Source organism: Ursus americanus, chromosome 29, assembly GCF_024610735.1.
Source record: "Ursus americanus isolate L20-20 chromosome 29, mUrsAme1.1.p, whole genome shotgun sequence".
NCBI lineage: Eukaryota > Metazoa > Chordata > Mammalia > Carnivora > Ursidae > Ursus > Ursus americanus.
This window is the reverse complement of record NC_142155.1, coordinates 16,413,191-16,434,136: the sequence shown is the minus strand read 5'-3', so window position 1 is coordinate 16,434,136 and position 20,946 is coordinate 16,413,191. Positions and strand designations below refer to the sequence as shown.

The 20,946-nt window shown below is 32.7% G+C and overlaps 1 protein-coding gene across 1 annotated transcript in view; it reads right to left on the bottom strand.

Annotated features, from left to right (window-relative positions):
- Positions 1-9,423, bottom strand: part of EYS (EGF-like photoreceptor maintenance factor) — a 1,472,906-nt gene extending 1,463,483 nt beyond the window's left edge. Inside the window, 2 exon segments of the mRNA XM_087856898.1 lie at positions 4,225-4,338; positions 8,643-9,423. Of these exon segments, the coding sequence (XP_087713024.1) occupies positions 4,225-4,338; positions 8,643-9,423 (895 nt within the window).
- Between the last annotated feature and the right edge of the window lie 11,523 nt (positions 9,424-20,946).

Sequence of the window (20,946 nt, the reverse complement as noted above, 5' to 3'; positions counted from 1 at the left end):
TTAGGAATATCTATTTTCATAAAAGATAACTAACATTAAAATAGGATTGGTGTACTCTATACCTTATATCTTTGCAGTCTTGATTTAAATTGATTGAAGATTGATAGATACACGTATACATATATACATACACACGCACATATGTACTATATAAGCTTTAAAAAAGCGATGTTTCCTCTACATTTTTGGCTGTGGCTTTAAGTCACAGAATAATGCAATAAATAGGTACTAAAAAATAACCCAATCTATAATAGCTAGTAGATCTTCTAATAATCATCCTAGTTTGTCCATGATAGCAGCAGTTAATGCTCACGGAGTGTAAGACAGAATATTGCTAAGTTATCAATTCTCCCCAACTACCAAACGATCATTTGTCCTGGATTTCTAACTAAGTACCATTATTCATACTTACATTAAAACAAACAGGGGTGTGTTTGATAGATCTCCACTTTGTACTTTAAATTCTGCCATGGTCTTTTCTAAGTGTGTTAGAAATACGTAGGCAATATATTATGTAACATGAGGATAAATTAGCAAGTTATCAAATGATAACCTACTTCTCTTTTCTCAGTCCTTTCCAGGTGCAAAGAATATTATATCTCTCACTTAAGGATAGCTTGCAGGATTTTGAAGACCCAAGAAGCCACAAATAACTGACTCTCTTCTTTCAGTAGATAGGAGGAGAAGGATCTGATAATGCTGCCCTATGAGCACAAAGCTTCCTGATTGCAAATAAGCTGGGTCAGTGGGAACCACAGGAAATTATGAGTTATGTCTGTGTTTTATACGAGAGACAAACAGAGACGAAGCAGTTCTGTCATAGAGTGTATAGAGAGTTGTCTATATGTTCTTGGTATAGAAGTTTGGTCCTACCATTGGTCATGGGAACGGTATAAATTGCGGGTTGATAAACTGTAACTCTAAGCCAAATATGATCTTCCACCTATTTTTGTAAATAAAGTTTTATGGGAGCAAACCAAATTCACTCATTTACATATTGTCTATGGCTTCTTTCACACTACAATAACAGAGTTGAGTTATTGCAATAGAGCTCATATGGCTCAGAAAGTCTAAAATATTTACTATCTGATCCTTTACAGAAAAGAAGTTTACAAGTCCCTGGCATAAATATATATTATTTACATATTTTGTTTTGTGCTGATGTTTATTTCTTATTTTATAATAAATACTTGAAATGCAAAAAGATAAAAAGCAATTTATATTTTTAATTTAAAAGTTTCAAATTTATGTTTATCTGGAAAGTTGATAATTAATATGCAGTTTGCCTCTATACTATGTCACTGTTAATGATCCACCACAGATCCACCACTGCTATCATTGACTATATGAAAACCAGAAGATACACATTAGTTGAAGAACCATCAGCATCTATTTTCAATGTTAGTAATTATCTTAAAATACTGCCTGCCATGACGAATTAGGTGCAGATGGAGAGTTATTCTTATATATTACTCTGTGAAGCATGTCTTTTCATTTACATCAAGTGACTGCCCCAAAATGATTTCCCTCATTTTCTATTGCAAATTTCTCTGTACATATATGTAAAATGATAGTTATATAAATGTGTCAGCTGAATTAAGACAATAACTTCACACACAGTAAAAAGATGCAAGCTGCTTGATATTAGTAAAATTAGAGGCTTTAAATAAATCATCAGTTAATTTCAATAATGGTCTGATTTTTCCATCCAATTAACTGAATTAAAATAAAGTTTTGCAAGTTTATTCTGTTCAATGCAAGATACATAATGATATTAGGAATGCTTTTGAAAATTCAGTTAAGTTGTTCAAAGATAAAGTTATGTGTTCTTAAGTTAAAATTTTAAATAAAACTTTTGTTAAGTATATCATGATATATACATTGTTTTGATCAAGTTGAAAAAAGGATGAGAAAGAAATATGCTTGGAATTTATTGTAGTGCACACATAATTCATATTTTAATCCAAACTAGTGATATTCACATAATTGAAATAGAATCCATAGTTGCAAATTTTACAAATAACTTTAAATAGTCACAGGACAACAATTTTTTTTTTTTTTGACAGAACTGATAGGCAGGGGGAAAACGTGTAACATGGCAGAATGTGGTTTCTTTTGCTGCCATCCATTAACATTTGGATTTTAGAAATGTTTAAGCTTCTGACAAGTGATTGAAAATAAATCCAATGTCACAATGACATTTTAGTGAAAGAATCCTCTAAATTTTGGTCTATTTTGTTCAAAACCAGTAACAAGCATTTAATCAAACAACTTAATAAATCAAGCACACGAAAAATCAGTTTTTGAAAGTTTTAGTGAGTAGTCCTTATTTTTAAAAAGACATTAAAATGTATTCTAGCATAACACAACAGAGACACTGAACATATTCAATAAGTTCAAAAGTGTATAATATTATAAATACTATAATTTTGCTCTGGAATAACTGGACTTGTGGGAAGCAATATTTGAGAAGGAGCCTATATTTTATGGATAAAGTTGTGTACCAGAACATAATGGAAATAATTGAGAAGCCCTATAACTTTGCATCACCTAAGCTTAGCCAAACATTCAAAGGAATCATATGTGAAGATCATTTATTTCATACGGTTTTTCTTTGAAAATGTCTGTCAAAGAAAATAATACTAAACAGAATAAAAATATGGCTGCTATGAAAAAACCTGATTTATGTATTTTATACAAAAAACTGAATTGCGACTACATTCCATTTAGCAGATTTCTTTTGAGATTAACAGGAACCTCAACAGTTCAGTGAAAATGTCCTCGATTACGAATGGCATAGTTAGGAGTCAACTGAAGACATTAACAATTTCATATTTATTAATCAGAAATGCATCTTTGAAGAGAGTATAACTTTATAAAAAATTAAAATAATTAGACCACATTAAAACATATTCATTCTTCAGAAAACTATTAGCAACATATTATTTAGAGATAAATATGGCTAAACACAGTTTCTGCTTCTACTGTTTTGTAATGTTCAGATAATCAATAAAAAGCATATTTTAAACTTTGGTTTATAGAGATCAAAGATCAAATTATAATTATCTTCTTTGAAAATAATTTTATTAAAAATAATTTTTGAATAGGTCTACTTTATGTGTCTGCTTATTTAATTAAAACAATTTGCTCTTCAATAAATAAATATTTCAAATATTATATAACTGTAACTGTTTTTAGCTACCTCTTTTGCTCAAAAATGTCATGGTTTGGAAGATAAATTATATGGTTTTCATACATATTCAGGATACAGTAAAATACCATATAAATCTTTCAACTCATAACCTCTCTCAAGGAAAGAGAAGACTGGAGGGATAAAAGATCTGAAAAGATTTTTTTTTTTTAAGACAATTATTGGAATCCTTATTGCCTGCATTGCCACCAAACCTTCTTTCTGTGGGACAGTGATTAATGTATTCTACCAAAATTTCAAATCTCCCTCAGTGGAGTCACGTGGAAGGACCTGCAAGAGAAGCACTAAGAGATATCGCCATTCTCTGTTATTTGGAAGACATGCATCTTTTTGTTGTACTCCCACAAAAGGAGTCTGTAGGTGTCTTCTAATTGTGGCTGGAGACACCACTGCTTAAAGACATTTTGAAGAGAGACAGATATACTCATAGATAATGAGTTATATTTCCCAGAAAATGGGAAACTGTAGAAGAGTTTAAAGATGAGACTGGAATGGTTTAAACGTATTTTCATTACTTAAACATTTAATCAATAGTTAAGAACATACTGGCTTAAACAGTGACATCATTCCACATCTTTAAAGTCATTTGAGAAGAAATAAAACATTTTTACTCTTCATAAAAGGGGATTTGTCTGTAATGACATGTTACATAAGGAAATAAGTTAGATATAATTATGCAAAGTATGTGCAAAATGTGCAAAATTATGCAAATTGTGTGCACTATGTCTAAAAATATTTTAGAACTTATGAACAAAATATATTTTATCATGGTGAAAAAACTTGCCAACTGGTGTCCAAAACTCGTCTTATATTACGGAATATTTAGCAGGATCATTTAATTGCTAACCAAACTGATTAAACATATTCCTAAAACATATTCAGAGTGTACAAACTCTAAAATTGCATTTTTCAGTAATTAATGAAACATTTCAAATTTAATGTGAAGCAAATAAGACAAAAAATTAATGATTTGTATGCATGCATATATACATATATACATGTGCATTTTTTACCTGAAAATGGCTCACCACATTCACAGATGAGATTATTTATAGTAATACTGCCACAATTCCTATGGAAACAGATATGTGGTTGACACTGGCCAATAATTTCTGAACAATTCATGCCTATTCAAATGAAAGAAAATTAATGTTTCAATTAGATTAAAAATATTTACATTGTATATAGTTAACTATGGTCATTAATTTTCCCCCAATTGTTTAATAATGAAGACTAAAATTTTGTCAAAATGTAACTCTAATTAAGAAAAAAGGGGCATCTGGGTGGCTCAGTCTGTTAAGTGACCCACTCTTGATTTAGGCTCAGATCATGATCTCAGGGTCATGGAACTAAGCTCTGCACTGAGCTTGTGCTCAGCACAGAGTCTGCTTGAAATTCCCTTCCTTCCCCTCTTCCCTTCCCCCTGCTCCCATCCTATAAATAAATAAATGAATAAATAAATAAATAAATAAATAAATACATAATCTTAAAAAAAGAAATAAAACTCTATGATGAGGTATTTAAATTGAAACAAAGATTAATTTCAATAAGCTTGATATCTTCAGTAAGCTTTTTCCATCTTCTGACCCACACTACAGTATTCAAATATTTTTGATTGTTGATATTTGAACTTTAGTTGATTTTCATGATAATTTGAATTTGTTAATCATGTTTTGACAGATAATATTAATTTATGTATATATCAGTTCTTCAACATACAGTGCTATCCCTACAGTGCTAATTTACAAAGTGACATATTCAAAAGTATATTGTGTCTTAGCCCTATCACTTAGACAAAGTGATAATTCAAAAGAGAAAAATGTGAAAAATTGACACAATCTGAAGAAAAACCAGGACATAAAGTTTTAGTCAAGCAAGTTGAATAAATTCTAGAGATCTGTTATACAACACTGCGTGTACTATCAACAATTTTATATTGTATGCTTAAATATTAAATAAGAGGGTAGATATCATATTAAGTGTTCTTTCCACAGTAAATAAAATAAAATAAAATAATAAAATAAAATAAAATAAAATAATAAAATAAAATCTGAAATTATGGGGGGGTGAGATAAGGCTACTTTGATTCTCAGAAGTTATGCACCAACTTCTAAACTCTACATTTTCTTGCCCTATCTATTCTACCAAGTTTCCAAATCTCACTAATACAAACTATCGTGGTCCTACAATATCACATACCATAATCTTTCACAGCATATTTTTTTGTGCAGTTAATTAACTCATAATATCCTTTGTAGAGGAATGTGCCTACAAAATTCCAGGGCATTGGAAACAGACACACGTTACTATAAAACAGTTGCCCATAATTTAGTAATAGGCCAGCCACCCCTCCATTTTAATTGAATTCTTAATTTAATTTGTAAGCAGTTTTGCCATTATCATTGATTCCTTTCTAATTCTTTATAGACTGACAGCCCTGCCTCAATAATATAGAACTCTTCTTCCTTCTTTTACCTCCAAACAACCCCAAAACAATAAAAATTTAAGTAAATATAATATGTGCCAAATATTTCCATGTACAAAAACTAAATTAATAAGAGAATGTCCAATAGGTCATATCCTATTTCAATCTTAGTGTAATGGGCTATAAATGAGAGCCCTCAAAATTCATATCTGAAATACTAACTTCCAGGACCTCATAGTGTGACCATATTTGGAAACAGAATCTTTAGAGAGGTAATACAGATTAAATGAGGCCATTAGGGTGGGTCTTAATCTAATGTGACTGATGTCCTTATAAGAAGAAAATTTTTGGACATACAGACACATACAGAGGGAAGACACAGGGAGAACATGGCTATCTATAGACCAAGGAGTGAGGCCTCAGAAGAAACCAATCTTGCTTACATTTTACTTTGGTCTCTAACATTTAGCCTCTAGAATGTGAGAAAATAAATTTCTGTTGTTGAAGCCACTCAAACTATGGTACTTTGTTATGGCATCACTAGCAAATTAATACAGTTAATATTCTCAATTTCTTTAGTAATTCTACATATTTCTGTATTGTCTGAGATTTAAAATTGAAGCAATTATAATAAAGTGGCATTATGCTATATGGTTAGTATTATGGTATTTAACATTTAATTATTTAAATTATCTATGGCTGTGTTCCTAATAAATAAACAAATAAACATTGGGTAGAAACAAACACCTGTATGCAACCAAGATAAAATCATTGAAACAGCATTCTATGACATATGATTACATACGTGCCAATTAATATTCTGATAAATGGTAGAAATTTTCTGGCTAACTATAGTTTAAAATACTTTCGATAAACTAAATGTATGCTTTAGGATCTCTCAATTAAATTGCTTTTTCATTCACCCCAAATCAGCAATTTGACTGCTTTCACTTCTTTGCTGACCTGCCTTAATTTAATTTAATTTTTTAAAAGATTTTATTCATTTAATTATTTGAGAGAGTTAGAGAGAGAGCACGAGCAGGGGAAGGGGCAGAGGAAGAAGCAGACTCACCCCTGAGCAGGGAGCCTGCAGCAGGGCTAGATCCCAAGGTCCTGGGATCATGACCTGAGCAGAAAGCAGAGGTTTAACCAACTGAGCCTCCTAGACACCACATGACCTGTCTTAGTCTTAATTATCTGATAAACTCCAGGAAGAGTTGGGGTTACTTACATTTTTGTCCACCAATGCCAGTAAGAGTAAAATGAGAATTTGATCCCAATTATAGGCAGAGGATGTTCAGTGGATATTTCTGAGATTAACTTCTGAAAGGTCTTACTTAGTACTTCCCTATCACAGTCTAAAATCCTCTGAAAGATTGGCTTAGGTGAATTTTAGCGCCTGCAAGGGTGTATTGAGATATTTTATTATACAGTCTTCTTAAGTGTGTATAGTATAGTCTACCCAGGCGCACAGAAGAAGAACTTCAAGTCCCCTAAAGCCTGCCTGAAAAAATTTACAGTTGTACCTCTGAGCTTCATCTGTTTTATCATATCTACAGCTCACTCCCTTTCCTCTCTCTTGACCAAATGTACTACCAATCTGTTATTTGTTTTCCCATACTACCATTACAAACTGCATCAAGCTATTCACTTTGTTACATCATCCTTGTCTTATCCATTATTTTTGCAACTCTCTATGCCAGGTCTCTAAACTCCCAATAAAAGAAACACTTTCATAAGTTCCTATAGATTAAATTTTTCCCTATATTTCTCAATGTTTCTCTTCATTTCCCTCTGATGACCCAAATTCCCTAGTAAACTTTCAAGTAGTGATAGTTGATTTTCCTTTAAATCCTCACTTCAGGCTCAGGTAGTATAGTTTACATTGTTTTTAGATTGTTGGTTTCATCTACTCACCAAATGTCTTCTTTTTACCTTTCCTCATCATTGCCTCTCATTTAGTTTATTAATTACATCAAGTTCTTTCCTCCTTTCCACTATTATCTATTAATCACTTCATAAGGCCATACCAGCATCCATTAAGAACATGCTCTTGGGCACCTGGGTGGCTCAGTTGGTTAAACGACCTACTCTTGATTTTGGCTCAGGTCATGACCTCAAGGTCGTGAGACTGAGCCCCGCATTGGTCTCTGCACTGGGCATGGAGCCTGCTTAAGATTCTCTCTCTCTCTCCTCCTGCCCCTCCCCCCACAGGTCATGTGCATGTGAGCTTTCTCTCTCTCTCTCTCTCAAAAAACAAAACAAAACAAAACAAAACAAACAAACAAACAAACAAAAAACAACATTGCTCTTGGCTCACAATTATCTTTTCTTTTCCAATTCTGCCAAGCAACTTTATGCCTTCCCCACAGCCACACAGCCACATACCTCTTTATCTTCCTCCACTCAGATCCACACTTAATTCCTACATTATCACCCAGAACAGTTTCAACTAAATACCATAAGCTTGGAAATTTCATTCTATGACTAATACTATTCTGATAATTTTTAAAAAAATATATGAGACATTAAGAGTGAATTTTGAGAAAGATGTGAAAATAAGTATTTCAGGGTAAAACTATGTTTTTTAAAAAACCCTCTTATTTAAATAAGCAAAAAAAAAAAAAATTTAGAAAATGCCTGATAGGAATTTTGTTATATCCAGATTCCAAATTTAGCCCATTCTAAAAAATCTGTAAGATTTTTAGAAAGGTAGTTTGTTTTTTGGAAAGTAACAGTCTATGAACTCGGTTTATTTTCCTATTTTAATAGACTTTTTTTTTTGGTGTTGTTAAGATTTTATTTATTTATTTGTCAGAGAGAGAGAGAGAGAAAGAGGAAGGGAGAGCAGCAGGCAGAGGGAGAAGCAGGCTCCCCACTGAGCAATGAGCCCAATGTGGGACTGGATCCCAGGACACTGATCATGACCTAAGCTGAAGACAGAAACTTAACCAACTGAGCCACCAAGGCATCCTGGATTATGTTATTGAAAAAAAAAAATCTTACCTGTAAATGGTCGGTGACAGATACATTCATATCCTTGCTTATTCCATTTTCCTCTTTTATTAATGCAAATGCCATTATTTTCACATGGCTTATAAGAACATGCATCAAGTTCCTGGCAGTATTTTCCAGAAAATGGAGGCTGGCTATGGCAGCTGTATGTCTTGCTCCAAACTTCAGTAAGACATTTGCCATGCCCAGAGCAAAATTCTGAACTCAGAGATTCCTGGCAGAACTGTTCTTTCACTGTCACATTTAGTTGTAGCCCCAGGTGACAAAACGATGGACCACTTGCTTTTACTGTGATAAAATAATGTGTCCCAACACTCAGCCACTGAGAATTAACAGTATGCATTCCTTTTAGTTTGCAACCAAAAAGTAACTGATCTTCAGTTGTGGTGTTTTGCAGACAGTCAATGAATGATGCTTCAGAAACATTCATCAAATTTATTTCTGGAGAATGAAGAGATGGTTCAGAAGAAATTGCAAGGATGTCTCCCAATTGAATTTGCAAAGGGCAAATCTGGGGAAAAACTTGATTGCCTGAAGTACTCATTTTAGTATTTACATCCCCAAACCAGCAATCTCCACAGAAGTCCATGCAGATGTTTTCTGTTAGTGTCCAATTCACTACATATGATAATGGCTGTATATGTCATTCTTTCACAAATTGCCATTTACATGTTGTTTTTCCATTTATAAATGTGGTGTGAAGAACCACTCAGCTCAGAAGCATAATTGATTTGTTAATCATTTTGGGCAATTGTATTTTATAGTCTGTCATGAAAGTGTCATAAAGAATCGCTGCAAAATGGATTTCAGCATTGCTGAAAATTTCCAAGCAGAGATTTTTCAAGGATCCTGGGGAACTGGCTTTTCTTCTAATCCCAAAATGCAAATGGATTTGTGACAGTGGATTTTGATCAACAGTAGAGTTCAACTGGTTTAAATATCCCTTTAAACATAGAAACATACATTGTTAGTGAAGTTTTTCCTAAGTTACTTAATGACATAGACAATTCTAAGCTGGTTTCTGTAAGGACTGTTCCACCACCATGTATGCACTTTCTTTGTGAAACAAGGCCAGAAAAAATGTGGTGAAGATATGCTGCATTTCATCCTGGCCTATAGAATTATGTGCTTCTGAAATGTTTTGGTTTTGTTACATAATTAAACCAGTAATTTACTGCAGTCTTTTGTATGTTCTCTTTACACCAAGCTTCAACAAAACTGAAATACAGGAGTAATCAAGATCCTTCTTTTATGGATGGCTTTAATTTTCTTCAGATATAAGTATTCCTCTTGATTAGGTTTAGAAAAACACTTCCAAAACACCATCCATAAAATAAGAACAAAAATGATTTAAATATAATGTTCATGTAATATTTTCATATAAATATAAGCTATAATGTACCTGTTAGTGACAAATCATGTTCCTCTAATCTAGGAGGTGGGAACTCCCAGATATACAAGATATTCTAGAAAATTCTTTCATGTAAACAAACTCAGAATGACACTTCACCCAACTTCTGCAGAGATGTGGGAGTATAGTAGGCAAAGAAGGAAAAAGAGTGTAAAATGGAATAATGAAAGGATGATAAATAGAAGTATATGGTACTGACTGCTCTTTCATCACTCACCACTGGTGAGAAGGGTGGGGAATAGGAATGGGATTAATTCTGTTCAGAAGCCATCATCACTCCCAGAGGCAAAACAAAACAAACAAAAAAACACAAAAAACAAAACCGAAACAAAAAAAACAGAGATTTTTGAGATTTAATATTGACCCAATTAAAAAAAAAAAAAAGTAACCACAACTCATTGAGGGTTTTCTCTGTGTAAATCAGTTCAGTACTTGATTAATAATAAAAACTACAGGGGCACCTTGGTGGCTCAGTTGGGTAAGCCTCCAACTCTTGATTTCGGCTCAGGTCATGATCTTAGCATCATGAGATCAACCCTTGAGTTCTTCTCAGCATGGAATTTGCTTGAGATTTTCTCTCCCTCTGCCTCTACCCCTCTCCCAACCTCCCCACTCATGCATGTGACCTCTCTCTCAAAATAAATAAAATCTTTAAAAAAGAACTGTACTCACCACAACAAAAGTTAAACTCTAAAAACAATACAACTGGTATAATGAAAAACATACTCTTTTGATTGCAGTTATGTTATTTATTCATTCTACAGTTTAAGGTCACATGGGTTTTAATTCCCTTTAGACTCTTATATAGAGAAGAATATATAATATTAAATATGTTCATTTAAATAAATTAATATAGAAATATTAAATTAACATAGTAGTAATGAAGATTGAGTTAGACTATATAAGAATATGCAAGCCATACAGTAAATGATAGCTTTGTGTTTTGTTATTGTCCAATTTCACTCAGCAAGTAAGGGGCATGTCTTGAATTAAAATCCAGGTTTGTCAGATTCAAAATCCCACCGTTTTTTTGTTTGTTTGTTTGTTTTGTTTTTTAAAGATTTTATTTATTTATTTATTTATTTATTTATTTATTTATTTATTTGACAGAGAAAGACAGCAAGAGAGGGAACACAAGCGAGGGGAGTGTGAGAAGAAGAAGCAGGCTTCCTGTCGAGCAGGGAGCCCCATGAGGGGCTTGATCCCAGGACGCTGGGATCGACACCTGAGCTGAAGGCAGAATCTTAATGGCTGAGCCACCCAGGTGCCCCAAAATCCCACCACTTTTAACTATACCTTGACTGTCAATTAAATATTGTTAAATGATTTATGTCATTATATGATGCAATTAATTTGCTAATTTGTAGCAAATATTTATGTTAAGTGTGATTTCTTTTTTTAAAAAGATTTATTTATTTTAGAGAGAGAGAGCACAGGGGTTAGGGGCAGAAGGAGAGGGAGAGAGAAACTTAAGCAGACTCCATGCTGAGCATGGAGTAGAGGAAGGGCATGATCTCAGGACCCTGAGATCATAACCTGAGCCAAAACCAAGGGTCGGACACTTAACCTTATGGCACCACCCAGGTGTCCCAAGTCCAATTTCTTAATCACCATTCTAGATCATGTAGAAATTAAATTTGGGGGCACCTGGGTGGCACAGTTGGTTAAGGGTCTGACTCTTGGTTTCAGCTCAGGTCATGATCCCAGGGTCCTAGGATCGAGCACCACCTCAGGCTCGCTGATCAGAGGAGAGGCTGCTTCTTCCTCTGCCACTCCCTCTGCTTGTGCTCTCTCTCTCAAATGGATAAATAAAATCTTTAAAAAAAAGAAACTAAATTTGAGTTGTAAATTTCCTCTTTTAAAATTCAGTTGTCAGTATTATAAATCTATAAAATATAAATGCATATAAGTAATATATTACCTTAAAATATGCATATGGAAAAGGTAAAATTATTACTTTCCTAGAATTAAAAGTTATAAATGATCATGTTCATTTCAAATATGTTAGTCATGACGTCTGAATATAAATGAATCTTGCTAAGATTTAAGAATACTTTAAACAAATATGTGTGATCCCAATCTATGTGCAAAGCAATATGCTAGGTACGAGGAATTCATCAGTGACCAAGTGAAATGAGATATCAATGTAAAAAAGTCAGAACTTAATGAGGAAAACAGAATTATTAGGCAAGCAACATCATTAATTATCAAAATAATAGTCTAGAGAACTATGAGAATATGCAGCAGGGACATTAATAGGACACAAGAGTAAGCTTGAACAGTAGAATGGAATCACCTGGGAAAACTGTCAAGGGAAGAGTATTCCAGAAGAAAATATCTATCTAAAGATTTGAGATGAATATGATATTGGATACTTCTGAATAAGTAAGAGAAGTTGGGCTTCTAAGTGTAGAGGAAAAATAAATCATGATAAAATATAAGCTCTTGATTTAGAGAGAGAGTATATCAAGAAGGGGCAGGCATTATCAACAAGGGCTTGCATTTTATCTGAGGGCAGTGGAGAACCTCTTAAAGATTTGATGTAAGAGATTAATAACAGGAAATTTTATTTTAATGACAGTTTATTTGAAGGGTAGGGGATGGCTTGGTGGACACAATTGGGAGAGTTGAGACATTTATGGAGGAGTCAGTAGCACTAACCTAGTGAAACAACAGTGATAGTTTGATTAATACAGAGGCAGTAGAAATATAACAACACTGGTGGAGTCCAGAAATATTTAAGTAGTAGAATTACAAGGTCTTTAAGGCTGCTAGCCTAACTAAGGAGAGAGAAAGAAATCCAGGAGGACCAGGTAAAAAAACAAGATGGTAAGGGGTAAGGGTATGTCACAATCACTTAAATATATACCAAATTTGAAGTGTACTGGAGTGATTTCCTTGTAGAAGTATCCAGATTTCTGGTATATACAGATAAAAGAACAGGAGAGAAAACTGGGCTGGAGTTCTAAATCTGATTATATTAATCACATTTTTTAAAATATTTCAGTATGTATGTGAAGTTGTTGGAAGGTTGTTTCAAAATGAAAAAGACTTGATCTTATTTAAATCATGAGGAAAGTATACATAGGGAGATAATAAAGCAGTATGGAAGAAAATATATGCCAATGCATACAGTGCCGAGTAGGAGAAAATAAAAGTTTCTTGTAGATTATTAAGGTTGTGACTTTGGTGGAAGAAAGTTGAGGATTTTATCTTGTTCGATCTTCTATTTTCTTTGTAAAATAGGAGACAATTAGAGAAATGGTGAGTTTGAAAGAAAGAGAAGAATGGACAAGACGATGTGAACAGTGAGGAAAATGAAAGAGAATGTTCATTAGGAAAAAAATAGACGGATCACTAGGAAATATTGAAATACTTTTTGTAGCTGTAAATCACAAATTTATAGTAGTATAAACCTTCACAGGTGCATTATTTTCCCAGTAACCTAGTCGAAAAATATACAATAAAAAATTAAGTAGTAAATGGGTTTAAACAAACACAGTCACCAATTTATTTCCACTCTGAAATGCTCAGAAACAAATTTCATTTGCATTGAAGCAGAATTAGGTCTGTGTGACATTTTTAGACTAGCTGCAGATGTGAGCTCGCATTACTGCATGGCTAATCCCGTGCTTCTCAGAATTCTCTGGGTCCCTAATTATTGTGCATTTATATTTTGTAAGAAAAAATCACTTGATAGTTACATTTCTGTCTCCAGAAAATTTAAATAAATAAAAATAGAAGCTAAAAAAAACCTCTATGAGGTCAATTTGCTTCTATATGTGTTGAGTATAAAATACCTCGGATTTTATTAGGAGAGTGATTCATATAAACATCATATATGGATAAATTTAAATAAGGAGCTATAATTTGGACTCAAAAGGTAATGGTATGTGATGCAGCTTTTCACTTACAAAGACACTGTTTAGGTTCTGTCCAAAGTAGCAAGTCATAGGATATTCTGTTCACTTCTAAACACACACACACACACACACACACACACACACACACATGCACACATATATTTTCACATATGTTTAAGAGTTGAAATCAGGAATCATGATCATCCCATGTGATATTGTCATCTTTTAAATTTGTGATTCAAGAAGTCTAGAAATCCAGGGACTATGATGGAGCTATTCATAGCGTCCTGTATAATTACAACCATAATATTACTGGCAGCAATGCTACCAGGATAATATTTCACAGGAAAATCTACTGAGTAATTTCAGATCTTATGAGCTGTATTGCTTTTGTAGTTCAGTTACTTTGAAAATAAAGCTCAGCTTATATTCAAGTCAATAAAACATAGGTAACGTTTCTCCCATTCACATTTAGAAATCATCTTAAATAACCCCCTTTAAAAAATAAAGAAAGAGACTCAAACAAATCCATTTTATATAAACAAAGAACAATCTGAATATAATGTGCCTTTTTTGGTGTCTGGATAATAATAGGTATCCAATAGAAGATAGCTGAGTGAGGATTAGAGGTAATATCCGTAACTCACTTGCATTGTGCTCAATACATAATATTATGAACTGTGTAAACTTTTAATGAATTTGTATTTGATTCCATAAAACAGTGATCTTTTTTCATTTTTACCCCATTATGAGTATGGTTTCCACAATAAATAGCTTTACTTTTATAAATTAAATATTATACCTGATAAAACACATGCAAAAAAAAATAGGAATGTAGGAGATAGAATGAATAGATATAAAAATTCTAATGTTCCGTTCCTGACCTCTAGAGAGTGACACAGCACATTTTGGACACCACAGATTGGACTGAAATTGTGGGAGGAGGGCAAAATATGTGTTTTAGCAATGTCAATATAACTATCAGCATCATGGAAGATGAAAATTCTAGCAAGGAGTCCAGAAAAGGGGAAAATGGTATATTTTAAAACTAAAGCTGTGGGAAAAGCGATGGGGAAGAGATAACCAACTTAGGAAGAAGAATATTCAGAAAATGATTTCTAAGATGACATGATATTAAGCAAAGGGATTTAGGTGAAAAATGACAGATCCTGAAGTACAGTGATGTTCAAGGTGACAGAAGGTATTTCAAAATAACTGCATTTTGTTAAGGAAAACAAAGGAGGAAAAGGTTTCAAGAATTTTTAGAGTTAGTACCTATTTAAATTAGGAAGTGATTTTACTAAATTTGATCATTACAATGCAGTTTAGTTGATGTGATAGGAATAGAAAGATTGGAGTGAAATGGCGGTTTTATAGGAGTTAAGAGAAAAATCAATGGAGAAAACTCCTTGGTGGTCAGGGTGGGGGTAAGTCTATGAAAGAAGGGAGAGTGAATAAAGTAGTCACCAAAGGGGAGTTAAAAATCTCATTTTAGACCTCAGTTCCTATTAAAAGCTTTGTTTGACCTCAGAATTCTAGGTTGGGTTCCCCTCCACATGTGTCTTCATATTATGGTATGTCTTCAAGTGCCTATTCACAGGAAATAGTGTGTAAAAATGCATTTTCATTCTATTACCTAAAAATCACTTTACTTCTGTCCTTCACCTTTATATTATTCTAAACTAAAGAAAGTCAAGAATGGAGTAAATATCAGGAATGTGGAGGGGGTCAGAGATGTTAGAAGGTGGAATGAGCCATAAGACAGTGCATCTCAAGGATGAATTTAGGAATTAAGAATGACAAAGGATTAGGTTTGGGGATGAAGTAAGATCAGAACTTTTTTTTCCTACTCATTTTCATTTAGGTATAAGTGCATAATTTTATGAAACTATTTTATCATGCTGAATGGGCCAGGAATTAAACTGTCTGTCATTATTTTAAAACGATTTTCCTTTTTATTCCACATGCTCAAAGAATAGGTTTCAGCATTTGTAAGTGGTTATTACTGAGGAGTACTTTTAAGAAATAGAGTTTGTCTTCTGTGAATTAAAATAGGTTTTCTCTAAGTAACCTAGACTAGAAAATAAATAGCTCACCATATCTGTGTGTGTGCCTGCATGTGTGTAGTCTTCAGTACAACCTAAGTAATCAGAACATAATAGTATCACTATTTTATTCCCATTTTTTTGATGATTAAAACAAAAATTTAAATGATTATATCAAGGTTCATTATTCACCTCATTCAAGATCGTAAGTCCTATCTCATGGCTGAGATCATATATTTTTCTAGAATGCTTTCTAGTTCAATGAAGAAAAAAATACGTTTCAGGGGACCATCTAAATTATACTTGTCATAACCTACTTAGTGTATAACATCAGTATCTAAGGTGGTCATATATTTTTCTAGAATGCTTTCTAGTTCAATGAAGAAAAAAATACGTTTCAGGGGACCATCTAAATTATACTTGTCATAACCTACTTAGTGTATAACATCAGTATCTAAGGTGGTAATGGAAATGGAAAGAAAAATCAATGTGTTGTAACTCAAGTTTAGAATGAATGATGTTTGGTAACTAACTTAATATACAATATAAAAGAGTTATTACTTTAAAGATGATCATTTTAGTTAGTATTATGAATTCTGTATTAACTTTGCTATATCTTGTAAATTTTATCAAAACATTTCATTTCATATATGATATTGTGAAAGGTATAGATTATTGTTGACACATCAGAATACACTCTAAAGAATCAGAAGTTATTTAGTAATACTCTAATTTTTAAAAATATTCTCAGCAAGATTACCATTATCTAGAAATTGAAAATGTTAATGTTAAGCAGAAAATGGTAATAATAGCATCATACTTGCACCAATGTGATTATTTGCTTTTAGGAAACAGAAATGGTTTTATAAAATCAAAATTTGGATAAATCATGCCTTATTATTTTTTTAAAATATTTTATTTATCTACCTGAGAGAGAGAGAGAGAGAGCACAAGCAGGCAGACCTAGAGGAAGAAGCAGGCTCCCCACTCAGCAGGGAGCTGGATGTGGGGCTCGATCCCAAGGTCCTGGGATAATGACCTGAGCCAAAGGCACACGTTTAACCAACTGAGCCACTCAGGCAACCCAGATCATGCCTTATTTTAGACTTCCTTTCTCACATTATTTAATTCAGAATATTATATAATAGACTCTCAATCTCTTTTTCTTTTTCAAATTAGGTGAAACTTCCTTTCCATTGTCTATACATTTGAGTTTTCATAAAAATTTTTAAAGAAATGATTTTTGTTGTTGTTAAAATAGTTCCCTTTTTATTGAAATTTACATGATTAAGATATATGAAAACCCAGAGGTTATATGTAGCTCATAGCCAAAAATGTTTTGAGAGCTGAAACTCTTTTCCCCTTTTAGGTACCAATCCTTGCTTTCTAAAATTTATTCCTTGAAAATGTTAAATACCATAGAAGTGGTAGACTTTCCTACATCTTTTAGTATCTGCTAGAGTTATAATTATCCTTTGCTGAGGTCTTGGATAACAATTTTTATGTACTCTGATATCTGCTGGAGGCCCACATTCTTTGAGGATCTAAATGCCAAAACAAGGAAATAGTAGCTATAGTGGACAATATCACTGACCTGGACATGGCCCTACCTTTATTTATTTCAGATCTGGACTGGAAAATGTAAAATCAAGAAAATCTTGCTTGTAATATTCCCACCTTGTATGTTAAAATAAAACTTATAAATTACAGCTTTTGAAAGACAAACCAGAACTACATAACTTAGGATATTTATTCTTAATTTAATAAAGTGGTTCCATTTACAATATAATCTACTTGGAAAAAAAGTCATAGAGACAAAACAAGATGATTCATATTTCGAAATGGTTTAAGGAAATTAAAGGAAAGGTAAAGTCCAGTCAAGAAAGAGAAAATTAGAAGCCACAATGAAGGTGCTGGAAAAAAGGAACCCAAGCTGAAAAGATATTGTGAAAGTAAGAAAGAATTAAAACTCAGACAGAGAAAAGAGAAAATAATACAGACAGCAAGCCATTATGTGACTCTAACATATACAAGACAAAGTGCTCTCTATTAAAGGTGACAAAGATGTAGAATAAATTATTTTCTTGAACATGTTCAAATTTATTAATCCTTATTAAGATTTTGTTTTATTATTACTGAAGTTTAAAAAAAGAATAATTAAGTCATTAAAATGATATTTTGTGAGGACATTATGAAGTAAACACAGCCCTCCACTCTAAAAATTATTGCTTGTTCTATCCAACTCCCCATAGAATGTACAATAAATTCTTTAATCTATTTTTCAAGAAATTATTTCTATGATACCAAATTATATATATAATATTTCACATATTTTATATATTATACATGTGGCATTTATTTTATACATATACTTTTCATTTCTTCTAACATCAAATATTGAGTCACAAACTTGTTTGCGTTATTATCCTCTTAATGTTCATAAGAACAATAATGCTGATCTCCATTTCAGTTATGATGTTACTAATTTGTGTCTTCTGTCTTTTTTTCTTGGCTGGCATCTACTAATTTTATTGGCCTTTCAAAGAATGAATTTCTGCTTTTGATTTTCTCTAATGTTTTCCTATTTTTAATTATATTGATGTCTGCTCTAATTTTTACTATTTTTCTTATGCTCACTTAGGTTAAAATTGTTCTTTATCAAATATCTTAAGGTGGAAACTTATTGATTATAGATCTTTTTTTTCTAATGTATGTTTTTGATGCTACACATTTTCCTCTCTGCACTGCTTTTGATGCATCTCACAAAGTCTGATAAGTTGCATTTTCATTTTCATTTAGTTCAAAAAACTTTAAATTTTTCTTGAGACTTCTTTGACCAATGTGTTTGTTAAAATTGAATTGCTAAATTTATAAATATTTGCACATTTTTCAGCTATCTTTCTGGTATTGAATTCTAGTTCTATTCTACTGTGGCCTGAGAATATACTTTGCATGATTTCATCCCTTAAAATTTGTTTAGGTGTGTTTTAAAACCTAGAATGTGATCTATCTTGACGAACTTTCCATGAATACTCAGGATGAATGTGCCTTCTCCTATTGTTGGATGAGATATTCTGTAAATGCCAATTAGATCAAGCTTATTGATAGTTCTGAAGTGGTCAGCCATAACTTTATTAGGTTTTTCCATGTTTGACTTATGGATTACTGACAGTATTTGTTTTCTTTTTCTCCTGTCAGTTCTATCAGCTTTTGCCTAAAATATTTGAAACACTTACTAGGCATATTAGGGACTGTTATGTCTTCTTGGAGAATTGACCCCTATGTTATTATCTAGTAGGCCTCATTATCTCCATAATTTCCCTTGTTATAAAGACTGTTTTATCTGTAATTAATGTAGCTACTCCAGGTTTCTTTTGATTTGTAGTAATGGGGTATATCTCTCCCCATCAATTTACCTTAACCTATCTGAGTCTTTGTATTTAAAATGAGTTTCTTGTTGACAACATACAAATAAGTACTGTTTTGTTTTTCTCCATTCTAGTAAGCTCTTTTTTGTAACTGTATTTCATTCATTGCCAGAGGACTCTTTTTCTGTATGCTCTGATTTTGAGTATCACTATAATTATTTTTAATCTCATTTTTAGAACATAAATTATACTTCTTATAATACATTTTTTATTGCTTGCCCTGAAGTTTACATTTTTATTGCTTGCCCTAGAGTTTATTGCTTGCCATAAAGTTTTTATCCTTAGCTAATCCAATACCATCTTTATGAAACGGTATTCTTTTTGATGTGTAGCACCTGTACCTTCTATGAGACTATATTCCATTTCTCCCTCTGTCCCTTGTGATAGTGTTGTCATTCATTTCACTTATCCATATGTTGTGATTACCCCGAACAGTGCTACTGTTACTGCTTTGAATGTTATTCTTAAATCAGTTAAAAATAAGAAAAAACTAAGAGACTGCATTTTATCTTTATTTATTCCTTCCCTGATTTTCTTCCTTTCTTTGTGGATCTGAGTTTCTGACCTATATCATTTCACTCTGCCTAACAAACTTGTTTTAGCATTTCTTGAATGATGCATTTGCCTGCAATGAATTCCCTGTTTTTGTTGGTCTGGGAAAGTCTTTATTTATTTCTCACTCTTTAAGTATAATCTTACTTAGTATAGAATTCTCGCTTAGCAGGACTGTTCTTTTTCTTTTTAAAATTTTTTGTTTATTTAAACTTTATTTAAATTCTAGTTAGTTAACATACAGTACAATATTGCTTTCAGGGGTAAAATTTAGTGATTCATCAATACATATATCACTCAGTGCTTATCACAAGTACCCTCCTTAATACCCATCACCCATTTAGTCTATCCCCCCACCTACCACCCCTCTAGCAATCCTGTTTGTTCTCTATAGTTAAGAGTCTTTTATGCTTTACCTCCCTCTCTCTCTCTCTCTTTTTTTCCATCCCCTATGTTCATCTGTTTCATTTCTTAAATTTCACATATGACTGAAATCATCTGGTATTTGTCTTTCTCTGACTGACTTATTTTGCTTAGCATAATACACTTTACCTCCACCCATATCAGTGAGAATGGTAATGTTCCATTGCATACATATACACCACATCTTCTTTTTCCACTCATCAGTCAATGGACATTTGGGCTTTTCCCATAATTTGGCTCTTGTTGATAATGCTGCTATAGACATCAGGGTGTATGTGACCCTTTGAATCAGTATGTTTGTATTCGTTGGGTAAATACCTAGTACTGCAATTGCTGTGTCATAGGGTAGTTCTAATTTTAACTTTTTGAGGTACCTACTGACTGTTTTCTATTTGCATTCCCACCAACAATGTAAGAGAGTTCCGCTTTCTCCACATTCTCACCAACATCTGGTGTTTCTTCTGTTGTTAATATTAGCTATTCTGACAGGTGTAAGGTGGTATCTCATAGCAGTTTTGACTTGTAGTTCTGTGATGATGAGTGATGTTGAGCATCTTTTCTTGTGTCTGTTAG